This window comes from Mangifera indica, chromosome 20 (assembly GCF_011075055.1).
Source record: "Mangifera indica cultivar Alphonso chromosome 20, CATAS_Mindica_2.1, whole genome shotgun sequence".
Lineage (NCBI taxonomy): Eukaryota > Viridiplantae > Streptophyta > Magnoliopsida > Sapindales > Anacardiaceae > Mangifera > Mangifera indica.
The window spans coordinates 7,213,374-7,227,552 of NC_058156.1; the positions used below are offsets into that span (position 1 = coordinate 7,213,374).

General features: G+C 32.0%; 2 protein-coding genes across 3 annotated transcripts; one reads left to right on the forward strand and one right to left on the reverse strand.

Moving 5' to 3' along the window:
- Window positions 1-3,035: 3,035 nt before the first annotated feature.
- On the reverse strand, window positions 3,036-4,997 carry LOC123204274 (peroxisome biogenesis protein 19-2-like). The gene is made up of 2 exons (XM_044620879.1): window positions 4,732-4,997; window positions 3,036-3,548 (listed from the first exon to the last, which is right to left on the reverse strand). Exons 1-2 carry the CDS (start codon window positions 4,942-4,944, stop codon window positions 3,222-3,224), a joined length of 540 nt encoding a protein of 179 aa, XP_044476814.1. The 5' UTR covers window positions 4,945-4,997; the 3' UTR covers window positions 3,036-3,221.
- Window positions 4,998-7,324: 2,327 nt separating this feature from the next.
- Window positions 7,325-13,765, forward strand: LOC123204646 (asparagine--tRNA ligase, chloroplastic/mitochondrial-like). Of its 2 annotated transcripts, XM_044621419.1 has the most exons (15): window positions 7,326-7,807; window positions 7,908-7,976; window positions 8,081-8,191; window positions 8,418-8,522; window positions 8,747-8,884; window positions 9,291-9,371; window positions 9,890-9,967; window positions 10,068-10,136; window positions 10,261-10,335; window positions 10,471-10,554; window positions 10,729-10,815; window positions 11,313-11,408; window positions 11,525-11,599; window positions 13,101-13,227; window positions 13,429-13,765. In XM_044621419.1, the coding sequence occupies exons 1-15, from the start codon at window positions 7,451-7,453 to the stop codon at window positions 13,542-13,544; spliced, it is 1,668 nt and encodes a 555-aa protein (XP_044477354.1). In that variant the 5' UTR covers window positions 7,326-7,450; the 3' UTR covers window positions 13,545-13,765. The 2 variants fall into 2 exon arrangements, with proteins under 2 accessions (XP_044477355.1, XP_044477354.1); XM_044621420.1 differs by lacking the exon at window positions 8,747-8,884 and having other exon boundaries at window positions 7,325-7,807.
- Window positions 13,766-14,179: the final 414 nt, after the last annotated feature.

Below are 14,179 nucleotides of genomic sequence, written 5' to 3' on the forward strand. Positions count from 1 at the left end.
AACAGTTGTACATGACTATTCATAGTCGTTCATAAGGTTGAAATTATGAAAACACCCTTAAGTTGTGTGCAATTAACAGGGATTGAATGGGTATAGTCTTAAACAGATAAAACTAAAGTGAATTTATGATAAATGATGTCTAACTATGTGGAAAAGGACACAAATCTTGATATGTTTAAATTCAAATCGAAAAAAGTGAAAAGTCATAATTGTACGTAAATGACTAAATGGATTATGCTAAGTCATTTGTTTTGTGCAATGTGACATAAGATGTTAGAGATGAGTCGATGTTTTGTGATCTTTGATTCGAAAAGATTAGAAAACGAACCAATGTTGTATGATCTTTGGTACGAGACATTTAGAGCCTTTGTTGTGTGATATGGGGCAAGAGAGTAAATGTCATGTTATGTGATCATGGTGATAAAGAATTTTTTGTTACTATTGTGCAATCTTGGACATGAGGTGTCATGTTGTGTGATCATGGTATTATTGGATTTTGTGCTACTAGTGTGTGATTTTTAGTATGTTAAAATCAATGTTATGTGATCTTTTGGTTGGAGTTTGGAGTCATTATTATGTGATCTTTGGCTCACAAACTTAGTGTGAAAACATGAGAGTTGTCGCATGATATCTATGAGATGTTTCATACACACGCTTGTATGGAGGCATCCACAATTAAGGGTTTCAATTGAACAGTTCACTTATGAATATGTGCATGGAATGGAGAATTGCACCAATGTTTCCTCATGTAATCAATAAAATGCTTTATTCACACGTTTGTGGTTGGGACCACTTCTGGTTGGCTTTTTGACAGGCCACTTATGAAATTGTATAATATAAAGAAACATTATACATGCGACAATTCACATATAGCGCAATACTATGCGTACATAGTTTTAATATATAAATGGTATACATTTACGTTTGTCATTATATAATTGGATGTTATTTTATCTTCAATTCAAAATCATCTAATTACATAATAACATATATAAATGTGTATCTGATTGTATACTCAAATTGAGTATGCATAGTTTTATTGCCACATATATTGTAGGATCGAATGGCCTAAGAGGGGGGTGAATTAGGCAATTTTAAAACAATCTTTACCAAATTTGAGAATTACAGTAATTTATTCAAATCAATGAATGTTGCTTATTTTTAATCCAATTTATGAGAATAACTAAAATATTCCAAATAATCAATACAATCAAAATAACATAACATAAAGTATGAGTTTAAGGGAAGAGAAAATCAAACACGCAATATATAGTGGTTCGGCTCAACCCGGCCTACGTCTACTCCTCCAAGCTTTCTCCCTTAAAGTATTCCACTAATCCTTGATTGACTAAAATCTCAACCAAGCTTTTCTTCACAACCAAAATAGCTTCCAAGGTGCTATTAACCTTTACAAATGTTAAAACTTAATTTCTCTCACTAGAAATTTGCTAATCTCTCCAAGAGTGAACCTCACTATTTTATAGTACGATTTTTAGTACGAAATTAAAATATGATCTCTCTCAAAGAGTGTATATGAAAATTAAAGCTTAGTACAACCCAATGCAAATGGAATTACAAAGTGTATGAGCAAGAGTTTTGATTAGAGAAAAGAATTTGTAAGTAAATAGCTCAAAACTAATTTGCTCTCAAATATGTGAAAGTTCTTGATGGCAAAAGTTCTTTTCGAACGAATTTGATTAGGTTTATATAGGGGAAAATAAGGAAAGTTACCGTTGTGCACAAAGAATAGCCGTTTTAGTTTTCCAGAAAACGCACAATTCGATCGACCGGATGTAATTCGGTCAATCGGATGTAATTCGGTCAACCGGATGTGACGTGACACTTCCGTGGAGCTTACGTGGCACTAGCCGTTGGAAAAATTCAAACCAAAATTCGGTTGACCGAATTTTTGAAGTCAAAATACATGGCTTCTGGATAATTCGGAAGCTGATTCGGTCGGTCAAATTCGGTCGACCGAATTTTATCACATTTTACCCCCTGAATTTTCAAAAATCATAATTTGACCCATAAAACTTTGAAAAGTGACAATTTAACCCCTTTTTGAAAATTCTTTCAAAACCAACTTTAAGATATGAAAATGTAGTTCACAAAACTTCATCATTTTAAATGAATTAATAAACTTTGGTGAAAAAATTTGCTTAACCCAATAAGTTTGAAAAATGACATTTTAACCCAAAATGTAAAAGATATAAAAATGAGTTTTCAAGTGAGCTATCCTATGCAAATAAATATTCTAATCAAAACGAATGCTCCAAATTACAAACATGTCTACCTAAACTTGAGTTTTACTTCAAATCTTCAAGAATTATTCACTTGAGTCTTGTCTTCATTTTCATCTTGAAACTCTTTCAAGTGCATTAGATAAATTCTTGCAATCTAAACACATACTCAAGTAAAATCATTAGTTAATATGTTTAGGGACATATTAGTTTGTTATCATCAAAATAAGAGTATAATGACTCATTGAGTCAACAATATATAATATTAAAAGAATATATATGGCATTGTATGAAGAGAAACAACTGCAGGGACTAGCAACTTCAAGACAATTACTTCACATTATACAACAATTTGGCTGAGAGTCAGGCACATCCGGTGACCTGCAAGAACAAGAGCTTATTACCCATAAATTCAGAGACATTGCACCTAAAGCCAAACTAGTCAAATGTTTCCCAATATCAAAGCGAAACCAAAAATATCTCGGACAAAGACAATTTATGGGCATGAGTTCTCTGGTGCAAGTAACCAATAATGGTTTAAACATTTTTCCAACAGTTTTTGCGGCACAAATTCTGGGATAAACATTTCAACCTCAAACCTCTTCCCAATTTTTCATAAGCAATATCTTAAATGTTAAACAGTACCTACCCCCAGCCCACTGTCCTGCAGCACCAATCCCAAGCTCCAAGAGGAAATGAAGCTCAGGAAGAGTCAGTTTCCTCAAATCAAACCAAAACAATATATGTATTTAGTGATTTTAAAATAATCAACCCCTAAAATTTTAATATGATTTATACGAAAATTGTTTTGCTTCTGTCACAGTCTTCTTATTCCTTCAGTAAGAAATATTGTTCAGGCACACTTAGCTTGTATTTAAGAAAGAAAATAATAACAATTAGATTCCAACAAGGTTACACGTGCAATGAAAAACAACATTTGAATAATGATTTTGATCACTGTTGACGATAAATGAAGAGCCCTTACAGTTGGCCAAGACTAGTTAAATCGAAATCAGGGGCAAGCTCTTGAACAATATCGTTTGGTGGTTGGCCACATTCTTGCATTTTCTGCAGGAGATCAACAATCTTGGTGAAGTTACTAGAATCGTTATCATAAACTTCATTAAGCTGGTTTATAAGTTCATGTTGATGGGAGTAACGTTCATAGTCTTCTTTGCTCAAACGGGCTTTATGGTCTTCCAACCACTTAGGATATCTTTCTCCAATTTCCTTCATGGGTTCGTGAAGAATCTCCTTAGACAGAAGTTGTTGCATCATGGTCTCCACAATGGATTCCATATTCATATCCTAGGCAAAATAAAGAAAGAAGTTACCACATATTCCTCACGATTTAAAACACAAAAAATCAAGTTGGAAAAGCATATTTAACACATGCATCTGATGCAGCAATAGCAAGGGAGAGGAGAGCAATCGTTTCTTAAGGCTCACTAGCATATAAAGTTTACTGGTCTAGACAAGTTTAATCCAAAATGTGGAAAATTTAAGGCCAAATTATGATTAAAAATCCTTTACATTGGAGACTCAAGCAACACTCAAGGTCAACGACACTTAAAATCCTCTCATGCATGCAAAACTTGGCAGCACAGAATGTGGAAAAACTATACATTTTTATCCCGCTTTCCAACAATATGGCATGCAAGTTGCATAAACATATCACTGGATTAACAAGAGTCATTCACATAAACCATAAACTACCAATTGTGCGACACGAGTGGTGGGGCCCACAGAGATCTAGCATATAACCAACATGCGCGTGTATTAAGATTGCAGAGCGTGATAGTATATTAGAATTACAAATACAAGATATAAGATTAATCACAAGTACAAAGTATAGGATTTGGATCCTATATAAAAAAATATGAGTTTCTAATGTAGGTTTTATATGGTTTTAAACTATTTAATTTCAATAACTAGTTTTTAGAATGTAATTTTCTTAAAGTTCGTATCACTCTCCAACTAACTAAAACCAAAACCATGAACAAAACCACTAAAAATAATCAATCATTTCATGCAATGTTTCGAGCTCCAGGTGACATGAGATAAGAGTGACACAATCACCAATGATAAACTTCATAGCACATTTAAGTCAATAAAACAATTGACTTACACTCATCTATTTTTCTTTTACTTTAACTAGCTCAATCAATTTAGAATGCCCCTTTCCACAATAAGGTTATTAATTAAATAATAAGCTTATTTACTTTGCGGAGTTTAGGTAATTTTGCCTGCTATTGGTGCAAACAAATCGGTTGCTCCTTCTGTCTCTCATATGCATTTGATATGTGGCTTAAGACAATTCCATAAGGGTTTTTAAGTTTTGAAAGTCTTTTCTAGACTCTCAATTGAACAAGCCATTACCCAAACAAAGTAAAGCAGCACTAAACAGAAAAACCAATTCAGAAGTGGCTGCAATTTAGTTATAAATAAACCATTAAATCATAAACTCAAAAAAGATAAAACGAAGAAATACCTGAGAGCCAGCAAGCTCCTCAAATCGCTTAACCCAATTGTCAACCGCATCATCTTTACCGAGATCAAATCCACCTGGTTGTGCCATTGATTCAAATCCTTTCACAGCCTCTCTCGTCTGTTCTCTGAGCTTATCAAGAGTCTCATTGACATGGGAATCTTTTGAAACCTTTTGCTTTCCCTTTTTCTTGGTTTTCAAGTCAGGTAATCCCATTCCCAACCCTTGTACCCCAGATGGCAAAGTACCATATTCTTGCCTCTTCTCTCTGCCATTTCCTTCTCCACTCCTACAAGCAAACCAAACCAAAGCTAAAAGATTCAAAATTCTTTAACCAAAAAGGTAGATCAAAAATTTTCTACCTATAAAAGAGGAATTTTAAAGCTTGGTAATATCTACGTAGCATACTAAAAGTCATGTAATGGTGACATCCTAATACCAAAACACCACCACTTGTTTGATATGTAACAGATAAAAGATAAAAACTTGAAATTTGAATCAAAAGAGAAAAACTTGTGAACAAAATTGAGAAGCAGGGGAGTAATTTAAAGCCGCATAGATTGAAGATCCAGGGTTTGGAGCGAACAAAGACAGAAATATATTTAGGTATAGAAAAAAAAGTGAAAAAGAGAGGCCTTTGAGTTTGAGAGGAGGGATTGAGGTTGAGATGCTGGAAATCATCCAAAGCACCTGCAAGTAATTGAATTAAGAAACATGGGTAAGAGATGAAAAGAAAATTTAAAGAGAAAATATATATATACATATATATATATATATATATATATATATATATATATATATATATATATATATATATATATATTGTTGAGAAGTTGGTCTAAATCATCGGAGTGATCAGCCATAACTGCAACTCGTCGGAGAAATGCTCTGTAAGACTGTAAAGGATAGAAGTCGCACCGCTTATACACAACCAATCAATAACAAGAATAAATTTGACCCCTCAAGTCCAACAACTTTTTTATATTTCTTATAATTGTTATAAAATTCTTTTAACAATTCAGTTCATGAAATATAGGAACTGATTGATGGATAATTTTATTCCGGGGAAATTTTCTGCAACCCAAGTGGAAATTTTCAATTCAGAGGAAGACGTAAGACAGCTATCAAGCCCCACATTTGATGGAATGTCTAAGTGAAAGTGATAAAATTGGAAGTTAATTACTCCATTAAGGATAGTGCACTAGCAGGAGGATGAACCACTGAAGTTCAGAATATGGGATCAATTAGAATTTGCCTGTGTCACAAAAGCTTGTGGGATCTTTGTTTCTATTGTTCGATGCCTGTTGCTGAGTTTTTTATACCATTAGAAGAGTACTGTGACAACCAGATTCATTGGCAGTTTCTACCAGAGCCATGGAATGCTGTTGAAAGACATGATCCATGCCAGTTGATAGCACTGCAGCTTGGTGAGTTTGCGAAGGCAAGGGAAATAAGCCCTGAAAACTATGGAACGATGGCTGATGATGGCCTTGAGAATGATGTAGACCTATGTAGCACGAAAACATGGAAAAGTGAAAACTTAGACGCAGAAAGGGATATTCTATAAAAATATATGAAACGTAAACCTAGAAAAATTTATAAATACGAAAAATAATGTTTTTTTTTTATAATATTATTAATAATATATTTAAATTTTGGTGATCATTTTATTGCAGTTTATGAATTTTTTTAAATTAAATTATTTTAAATTTTAAATTAAAACAAATTAAACAAAAATAATAATAATTTAACTCATTTTAAACTATGATTTAAACTTATAGAAAATTGAAAATCATTTATTTTTAAATTTTTTTTATTTTTAAAAACAATTCAAAATAAATCATTAACACCTTTCAAATTTCAAAAATTATAAAATATCATAAATATACGATTATATATTTATATTTTTATTTGTAAAGTTTTTATTTTTAATTGAAATTATTATAAATTATGAATAAAAATTATTTAATAAAATTTTGGAGGCAAAATGTTATTTAACTTAAGAAATTTTTTGTTTTTTCAACTATTTTATAATTTAATAATTTTTTTATTAAATTTAACTATGTCATTTCATCGAATCCTAGGTGGGAAATGCTCATTTAACCTATATAAAATTTTAAAATTGATAAATGTTCCCATCAGTTTGCAAATTACTCAAATTGCACCCTTAATTGTAATCTATTTTTTAAAAATTTATAAACTTAAACCAAATAGTTTTATAAATTAAACCAAATTATATTTTTTAAATAATTTAGTACAACTTCACAGTTTATATCAAATTATATATACTCTTATATCTCTTTAACTCACGAATAATGTTAGTGTATGTATTTTGAATACAAAAAATAGATACTTATATAATTAAATAATATTTTAATTTAATTTAAAATTATTTAATTATATTATAATATATTATTTATATATTTTTTTTAAATATTTAAGATACATACATACATATATATATATATATATATATATATATATATATATATATATATATATATAATTTTGTTTTGATTCAGTGAGTATACTCAAGTTGAGATGAAGCATAATGTGTTTATTTATTTATTTATTTGTGATTTCAAATGAAAATATACTGGCCCTTCCGCTTAAAAATTCCGCTACTCATATACGACAGGTTCCAAAATAATAACAGGAGCTTGAGCTGATGACAAAGAAACATACAAGCACACAAATACGATAAACCACTAGATACACACAAATGGCTGTGGCTTTTGCACCACCCGCTTCTCTCCGCTTTCTCTACTCTTACACCAAATCCCTAACCAAAAGTCATCACCTTTTCCCGCCATTTCTCCACCGCCATCCAACTCCTCGCCCAAGATTCTTCTGCCCTGTGATTTCCGCTGCTCTGCACTCTGGCGAAAGGACGAAACCGGAATTGATGGAAAATTTGAAGGGCAAAATGGGAAGTGAAGTTGGACAATTCCGAACGAAGTTGAAGATTGTCGATATAAAGGGTGGAGCTGACCAAGGTTTGGGTCGGGTCGGGCATACGCTTGTTGTCATGGGTTGGGTTAGGACTCTTCGGGTCCAGAGCAGCGTCACATTCATCGAGGTACCAAGAGTTTCCCTTTTGTTTTTTTTTTTAAATTTATATTTATCTTTATAGAGTTTAGAGTTGAAGATAAATATTTCTTTCTTATGTGGTATAATAGGTTAATGATGGGTCATGTCTGTCAAATATGCAATGTGTGATGACCTCTGAAGCTGAGGGTTATGATCAGGTATTATTATTCTTTTAAGTAAAACCTTTTAAATGCATAGACCATTTTAGGATTTAATGCATAGACCATTAGTCAAATTTAATCTGTCTAATGCTTATTAATAGGTGGAATCTGGTTGGATCACAACTGGGGCATCAATATGGATACAAGGGACTGTGGTGGCAAGCCAAGGATCAAAGCAAAAAGTGGAATTGAACGTCAAGAAGATTGTCGTGGTACAACTTTGCTTGTAATTCTAGTTGACCAAAAATTGTGGTACAAATTTAAGTCTCAAGAGGAGTTGAAGTTTCTGCCTCAACAAGATGACACTCTATAACTATTTTGAAATATCAGTTGAATGTTTGTATTTGAGTTGAATACCGTGTGAATTATATGTTTTCAGCTGCTAATTTTTCTCTTGAAACCTTTTGCGTTGATTGTGGTTATACATTTCTTTCTTAGGTTGGCAAATGCGATCCTTCCTATCCCATTCAAAAGAAAAGGGCCAGCAGGGAATTCTTGAGAACTAAAGCACATCTTCGTCCAAGAACAAATACATTTGGTGCGGTATGTTCTTCATTTGAGTGGTTTACTTCTATCCTGTTTCTTTCTTTAAAATGTGCTTCAAGCGTTGATTAGGTCTCTGTATTGGCATGCTTTTGTCAGGGACTTGTTATGATATCAGGTTTAGTTATCTTCCTTGAACGAATAATATGGTTTTTTTGTGTGTGTTTTTTAATGTTATGTTTTTTGGTTCTTCTATCTTTAGTGACTGATGGAAGTGGTTTTAGGTTGCAAGAGTAAGGAATGCTTTGGCCTATGCTACACATAAGTTTTTTCAAGAAAATGGTTTTGTTTGGATCTCTAGTCCTATCATTACAGCTTCAGATTGTGAAGGAGCTGGTGAACAGTTTTGTGTGACTACATTGGTACGCTCGGTCGCTTAAAATAATAGAGTTTCGAAATAACTAATTGTTATATTTATTTATGTTTAGCATTATTAAAACAAAATAATTCAATGTGGATCTATCAATTATTTGTATTTGAATCTCTTATGTGTCTGTTTCCATTTCTGTTTTATGCACGATATCTTTGTATAGATTGAACATGCATGTTTTTATGTGGACCAGTGCTTTTTGTGTACTGCATCATTTATTTTCTTCCTTGTTTGCTATGATTGGTGTATCCTTGAGGAGAATTTTTGTTTTAGTATTTTGTAACTGTTCATAGAAATTCAGTGAGGTCATAACTAATTAGTGTTACTGTTATCTCATAGCACTGCTATTGCATTAATTTATTCTGTAGATCTCTTAGTGAATGTTGTTCAATTGACAGATTCCAAGCACCAGAGAAGCTGCTGATTCTCCTGCCGATTCCATTCCAAAAACAAAGGAAGGTTTAATAGACTGGTCACAGGTATGTTTCCCTTTCAATCTTAATTTTGCTTAGTGGTTTACAGAAAATGAAGAATAATATGGTACTTTTTTAATTATAATAACTGACATAAAAACTTTTGACGCTCAAATGAAGGTTCTAATGGAAAGTGCAAGTTGTCATTCCAAATTGTTCACAACTGAAGAATAGATGAAATTTTTAAAGTTTTAGAAAGGAGAAAAGGGATATGGTAATTTGGTCATTTGAGGAGTAGAGGTCTTGAAATCACATGACTAAAGAGCAATTGTTTCCTCATATATTTGGAATTTTAAAGGCATATTAATAGGGCAAATGTAACCACCTTGAAACAACATATTTGCATGCTTCTTGGGACCTGTTGCTGTGTATCTATGGTTAAGAAAACTTTATTCTGAAAATTTTCTTGGTTGATCTCTCTCTTGCATCTTAGTTGGGGTCTGCTTTGTTCTGGAGTGGTCAAAACAAATATTTATTGTTTTCAGCTGCTTTTAATTTAAGTTCACTTTCATAATTTCTTTCAGGATTTTTTTGGAAAACCAGCCTTCTTGACAGTCTCAGGCCAACTTAATGCTGAAACATATGCAACTGCTCTATCAGATGTATCTCTTTCTTATCTCATAATTGTCGTCAGTCTTATATCACAAATTGGATGAGTAACAAACTTATCATTTTAATCAAATGAAACTTCTATACTTTCAGGTGTATACATTCGGTCCCACATTTCGAGCAGAAAATTCTAATACTTCTAGACACTTAGCTGAATTTTGGGTTAGTGGATTCTTATTTGATCTTGTACTTTTTCAAAAAATAACATCTTTTCTCAATATTAGTACTTCCAATTCTTATTGCATTGAGTATCTTTTTTTCTTATGCTTTCTAATGTTTTGACAAGATGATTGAACCTGAGCTTGCATTTGCTGATCTGAATGATGACATGGCCTGTGCAACTGCCTATCTCCAGTATGTAGTATGTTACTTGTCATATCTGTGGTAATTTTAAAATTTGTGCATAAATTGTGATCTTCCATGCTCTCATACATATTCTTCTCTTGAATTTTAAAATTATGAATGAAAGAGTGACATATATCCTTTTGTGTGAAAGGTGAGACATATTCTTGATACCTGCAAGGAAGACATGGATTTTTTCAACACTTGGTTTGAAAAAGGGATCATTGATCGATTGAGTGTATGAGCTCCCAGTGTAACTTATCTGTCTGCAGCCTATCTGCTGTATACTTAATACTTTTCACTTTTTGGTTCCTTGGTCTTTTGTAAGCTTTTGCTTTAGACCTTACTCCTTCATTTTTACAATAATTTTATTAGTCCCTTGGTATTTGGATGCATATTCTCCTGTTAATAGGCAGTGGCTGAGACAGACTTTGTTCAGTTGACTTATACTGATGCAGTTGAGCTCCTTCTAAGAGCAAATAAGAACTTTAAGTTCCCGGTAATGTATATTACTCACAATGTTCAAATCTTTATAATAACCATGGACATAAATTCAGTTTACAAGATTATATGGCAACATCTTTTAGGGTGTGCCAAAGTGTTCCTATATCTATCTTTTAGTTGGCAAAAACAATTTCTTATCATGGATGTTCAGTGGAAATGCCAAATAGAGGATTCATGATGATATTTGTTACCACTGAGATTTTTTTTTTTTCTTGCTGTCAACATTTTTTAGCTAATTCTCTTTGTTTTTATTTAGGTAGCATAAGTATAAACTCTCCTATATTAATTATTGTTTTTCCTGTGGCATTTCTGAAGTTCCATTTTTTCTTCCTTTCCTGTCATAGTATTTTAGCAATGATTTGGTAATGCGATTCAATGATATTTGAAAGTACTTCAGTTCTTCACATATTGTAGAAATTGTCACACTACTAAATTGAGATAATTAGACAGACAATAACTACTTACACTTGATGGGTTGTGAACTTATTTCAGGTCAAGTGGGGATTTGATTTGCAGAGTGAGCATGAACGTTATATAACTGAAGAGGCTTTTGGTGGATGCCCTGTCATAATAAGAGACTATCCCAAGGCACGCTACCCCTCTTTTTTTGTTTCTTTTATGGAAGAAAGTAGGAGATATTATTTTTTAATTCTTGATCATGCTAGGAGCTAATATTTCAAAGTTCCTTAAATTTAAACCTGCAGGAGATCAAGGCATTTTATATGCGGCAGAACGATGATGGAAAAACTGTGGCAGCTATGGATATGCTGGTTCCTCGAGTAATGATGCTATTATCTTATTTTTACTCTACATGCCAGATTCTGTCAAAAACAGTTATGGCTATAGTAAACTGGAATTACTCTCTTGAATAGTCTCTTTCAGTTTTTGAATTTAGGTCCAGTAGTAATGTCAAGGTTTTAGTGCTTGATTTGCAGTCAATTACCTGACATGGCATTCTAATTTTTCTTTTTCTTTTTCTTGTTGGTAAGCTAAACAAATAAATGCTTATGAATACTTAGAATGTTCCCAGCCTTCCCCACCCCCCAACCGCATTATAATATTCTTGATTTTATGCTTGAATTTCATATTCCCAGCGTATACAATTCCAGGCTAATATGATTTTTGCCATTATGCCTAGTGATATTTGCATAACTTCTAGGCTTTTGCTTTATTTTGTGTATCTTCTATAATCAGGTAAACTTATGCACATTTATGTAGGTGAAAAAATACTGCTCTAATGAAGTCCATTTGTATTAATCATTTGATTATAATATCTAATTTTATCCAAAAATGGTATACTTTTACTTTTTCGCTTTCCTCCTTGCTCTTTTCTTTCTTGGATTTCTGAAAATGAGTGGTAGCAGAAATTTCTAGTGTAGCAAAATCAGCTTGTAGTGTGTTATTTTATCAAGTCACAAAACCTTGACTACATCAGTGAACCAGGCTGTTTCCTCATAACAATTCATCTCATATTGCAGTGTCATTGTCCTCTACCAACCTTGAATAGATGCTTGAAAACAGTTAACCACTTTGATTGAAGAGCATTGATTTATCATAATATATATAAACTAACAAAAAGATATAGGAATAGCTGGATCCCTTCTTTGTTTTTAGTTTATTACCAGTATATTGCTGCAAGTAGAAAACTAAAACAATTTTAAACGCGAGATATAGTATAATGCGATTTTATAGGTGATTGTCATTCTGCGCTTCTCTTTGCCAGCAAAAATATAAAATTCTGTATCCTCATACTGATATGTTGAAGCAGTGAGTGAACTTGTAGCATGTGTGCTGCTATTCTTTTATTATAATAATAATAATAATTATTATTATTATTATTATTGTGCTAGGAAACAAAAGAATTATAATCGAACTATAAAAGATCCAAAAAAAAAAGGGACTAGCTAACCACAAAAATGTGCAGCTTTCTGTAAAGACCTAAGATAGGTCATTCACTATACAATAACACACCACTAGCTATCTAGCTATATAATATTGAAGCTTCCTAATTATAATGAATGAAGAAAGTGATTGTAAATACTCTCTTTTGAATGTTATCCTTTGTATATACTTTATTAAGGGCTACAGTCCAAGCTAAGACCCTTACCTTGTTTGGGACTTTGCATTTCCAAAATACTTTTGATGGCTCAAAAAGAGGGGAAAAAGGAGATTCAATAAGATGGTTTCGCTATTCTTTTATAATTATGTCTGCATGTACTTTCAATATTTGTTATTATCAAACTACTGAGCTTATTTTTTGTTTTTGTTTTCTTTTTCGAGGTTGGGGAACTTATTGGTGGAAGCCAGAGAGAAGAACGGCTTGAACATCTGGAAGATAGATTAGATGAAGTGAAGCTGGATAAAGAAAACTACTGGTGGTATCTGGATTTGCGTCGTTATGGGTCAGGTTAGGGTTCATAAAAAATATTTGCAGCAATTGTAGAGGCAGGGCAATGCCAAGAAAAGATTGGCTTTTTTTTTTTTTTTTTTGGTTATTTTTATTTTTTGAAGTTGATATTCCAGATATGTGAATAGTAAACATATAAATACTCGTAATAATTTCTTTCCAAGATTTTGTTTTAAGTTCACCTTAATTATGTTGTTGCAGTTCCACATGCGGGCTTTGGACTGGGATTTGAAAGGCTTGTGCAATTTACAACTGGAATAGAAAATATAAGAGATGCTATACCTTTCCCTCGATCACCAGGTTCTGCTGAATTTTAATTGCGAAAATTCATCAACTTATGTTATAAAATTATAGACATTCCTTTTAGTTGCTTCTCTTCATATTCATGGTTTTTGGTATAAATTCTGAGTTTCTGTTGAGGGAAGGGATTGTATAATTCAAGTTGGTGTTAGCCATTTTACCGAGACATTCAAAATTATGTAGAATTACTTCATGTTTATATTCTGAAATGAATTTCAATGATGTTTTGAGAGTTTTACCAAATTATTTAACAAAATTAATTGATAATTATACTTAATACCTAGCGTAGCTTCTATCTACGGCTAAAAAATTAATGAAATTGATGTAATTCAACATTGAGATTTGAAGTTTGACGGAGACATGTGAGAGATTTTTTGTTTTGAAATAAATCTAGTTATATAGTACCGTTAGGTTTTAACTTTTTAATTTAAAATTTTATTATTAAAATATTAATGTATTTAATGAAAATAAAAACTTACAAAACTGGGTTTTATTGGTTTTTTTTTTTTTTTAAATCCGAGTTAACCAATTTTAAATATAAAATGATAAAAATGAGAGAATTTAGTTTATATATTAGAATATTTTCGTTAAAATAGAGATGTAATCATATGAACAATAAAATTATATGCATAATTTTATGCGTAAATAATAA

What these genes read in the sequence shown, in the direction of transcription:
- LOC123204274 (XM_044620879.1), bottom strand. Translation starts at nt 4,944, where the DNA reads ATGGGATTACCTGACTTGAAAACCAAGAAAAAGGGAAAGCAAAAGGTT. An exon ending in AGGAGCTTGCTGGCTCTCAG is followed by an intron (nt 3,549 to 4,731) that starts GTATTTCTTCGT and finishes TATTTTGCCTAG; the next exon opens with GATATGAATATGGAATCCAT.
- LOC123204646 (XM_044621419.1), top strand. Translation starts at nt 7,451, where the DNA reads ATGGCTGTGGCTTTTGCACCACCCGCTTCTCTCCGCTTTCTCTACTCT. An exon ending in GAACAAATACATTTGGTGCG is followed by an intron (nt 8,523 to 8,746) that starts GTATGTTCTTCA and finishes AAGTGGTTTTAG; the next exon opens with GTTGCAAGAGTAAGGAATGC. An exon ending in CTGCCTATCTCCAGTATGTA is followed by an intron (nt 10,336 to 10,470) that starts GTATGTTACTTG and finishes TTTGTGTGAAAG; the next exon opens with GTGAGACATATTCTTGATAC.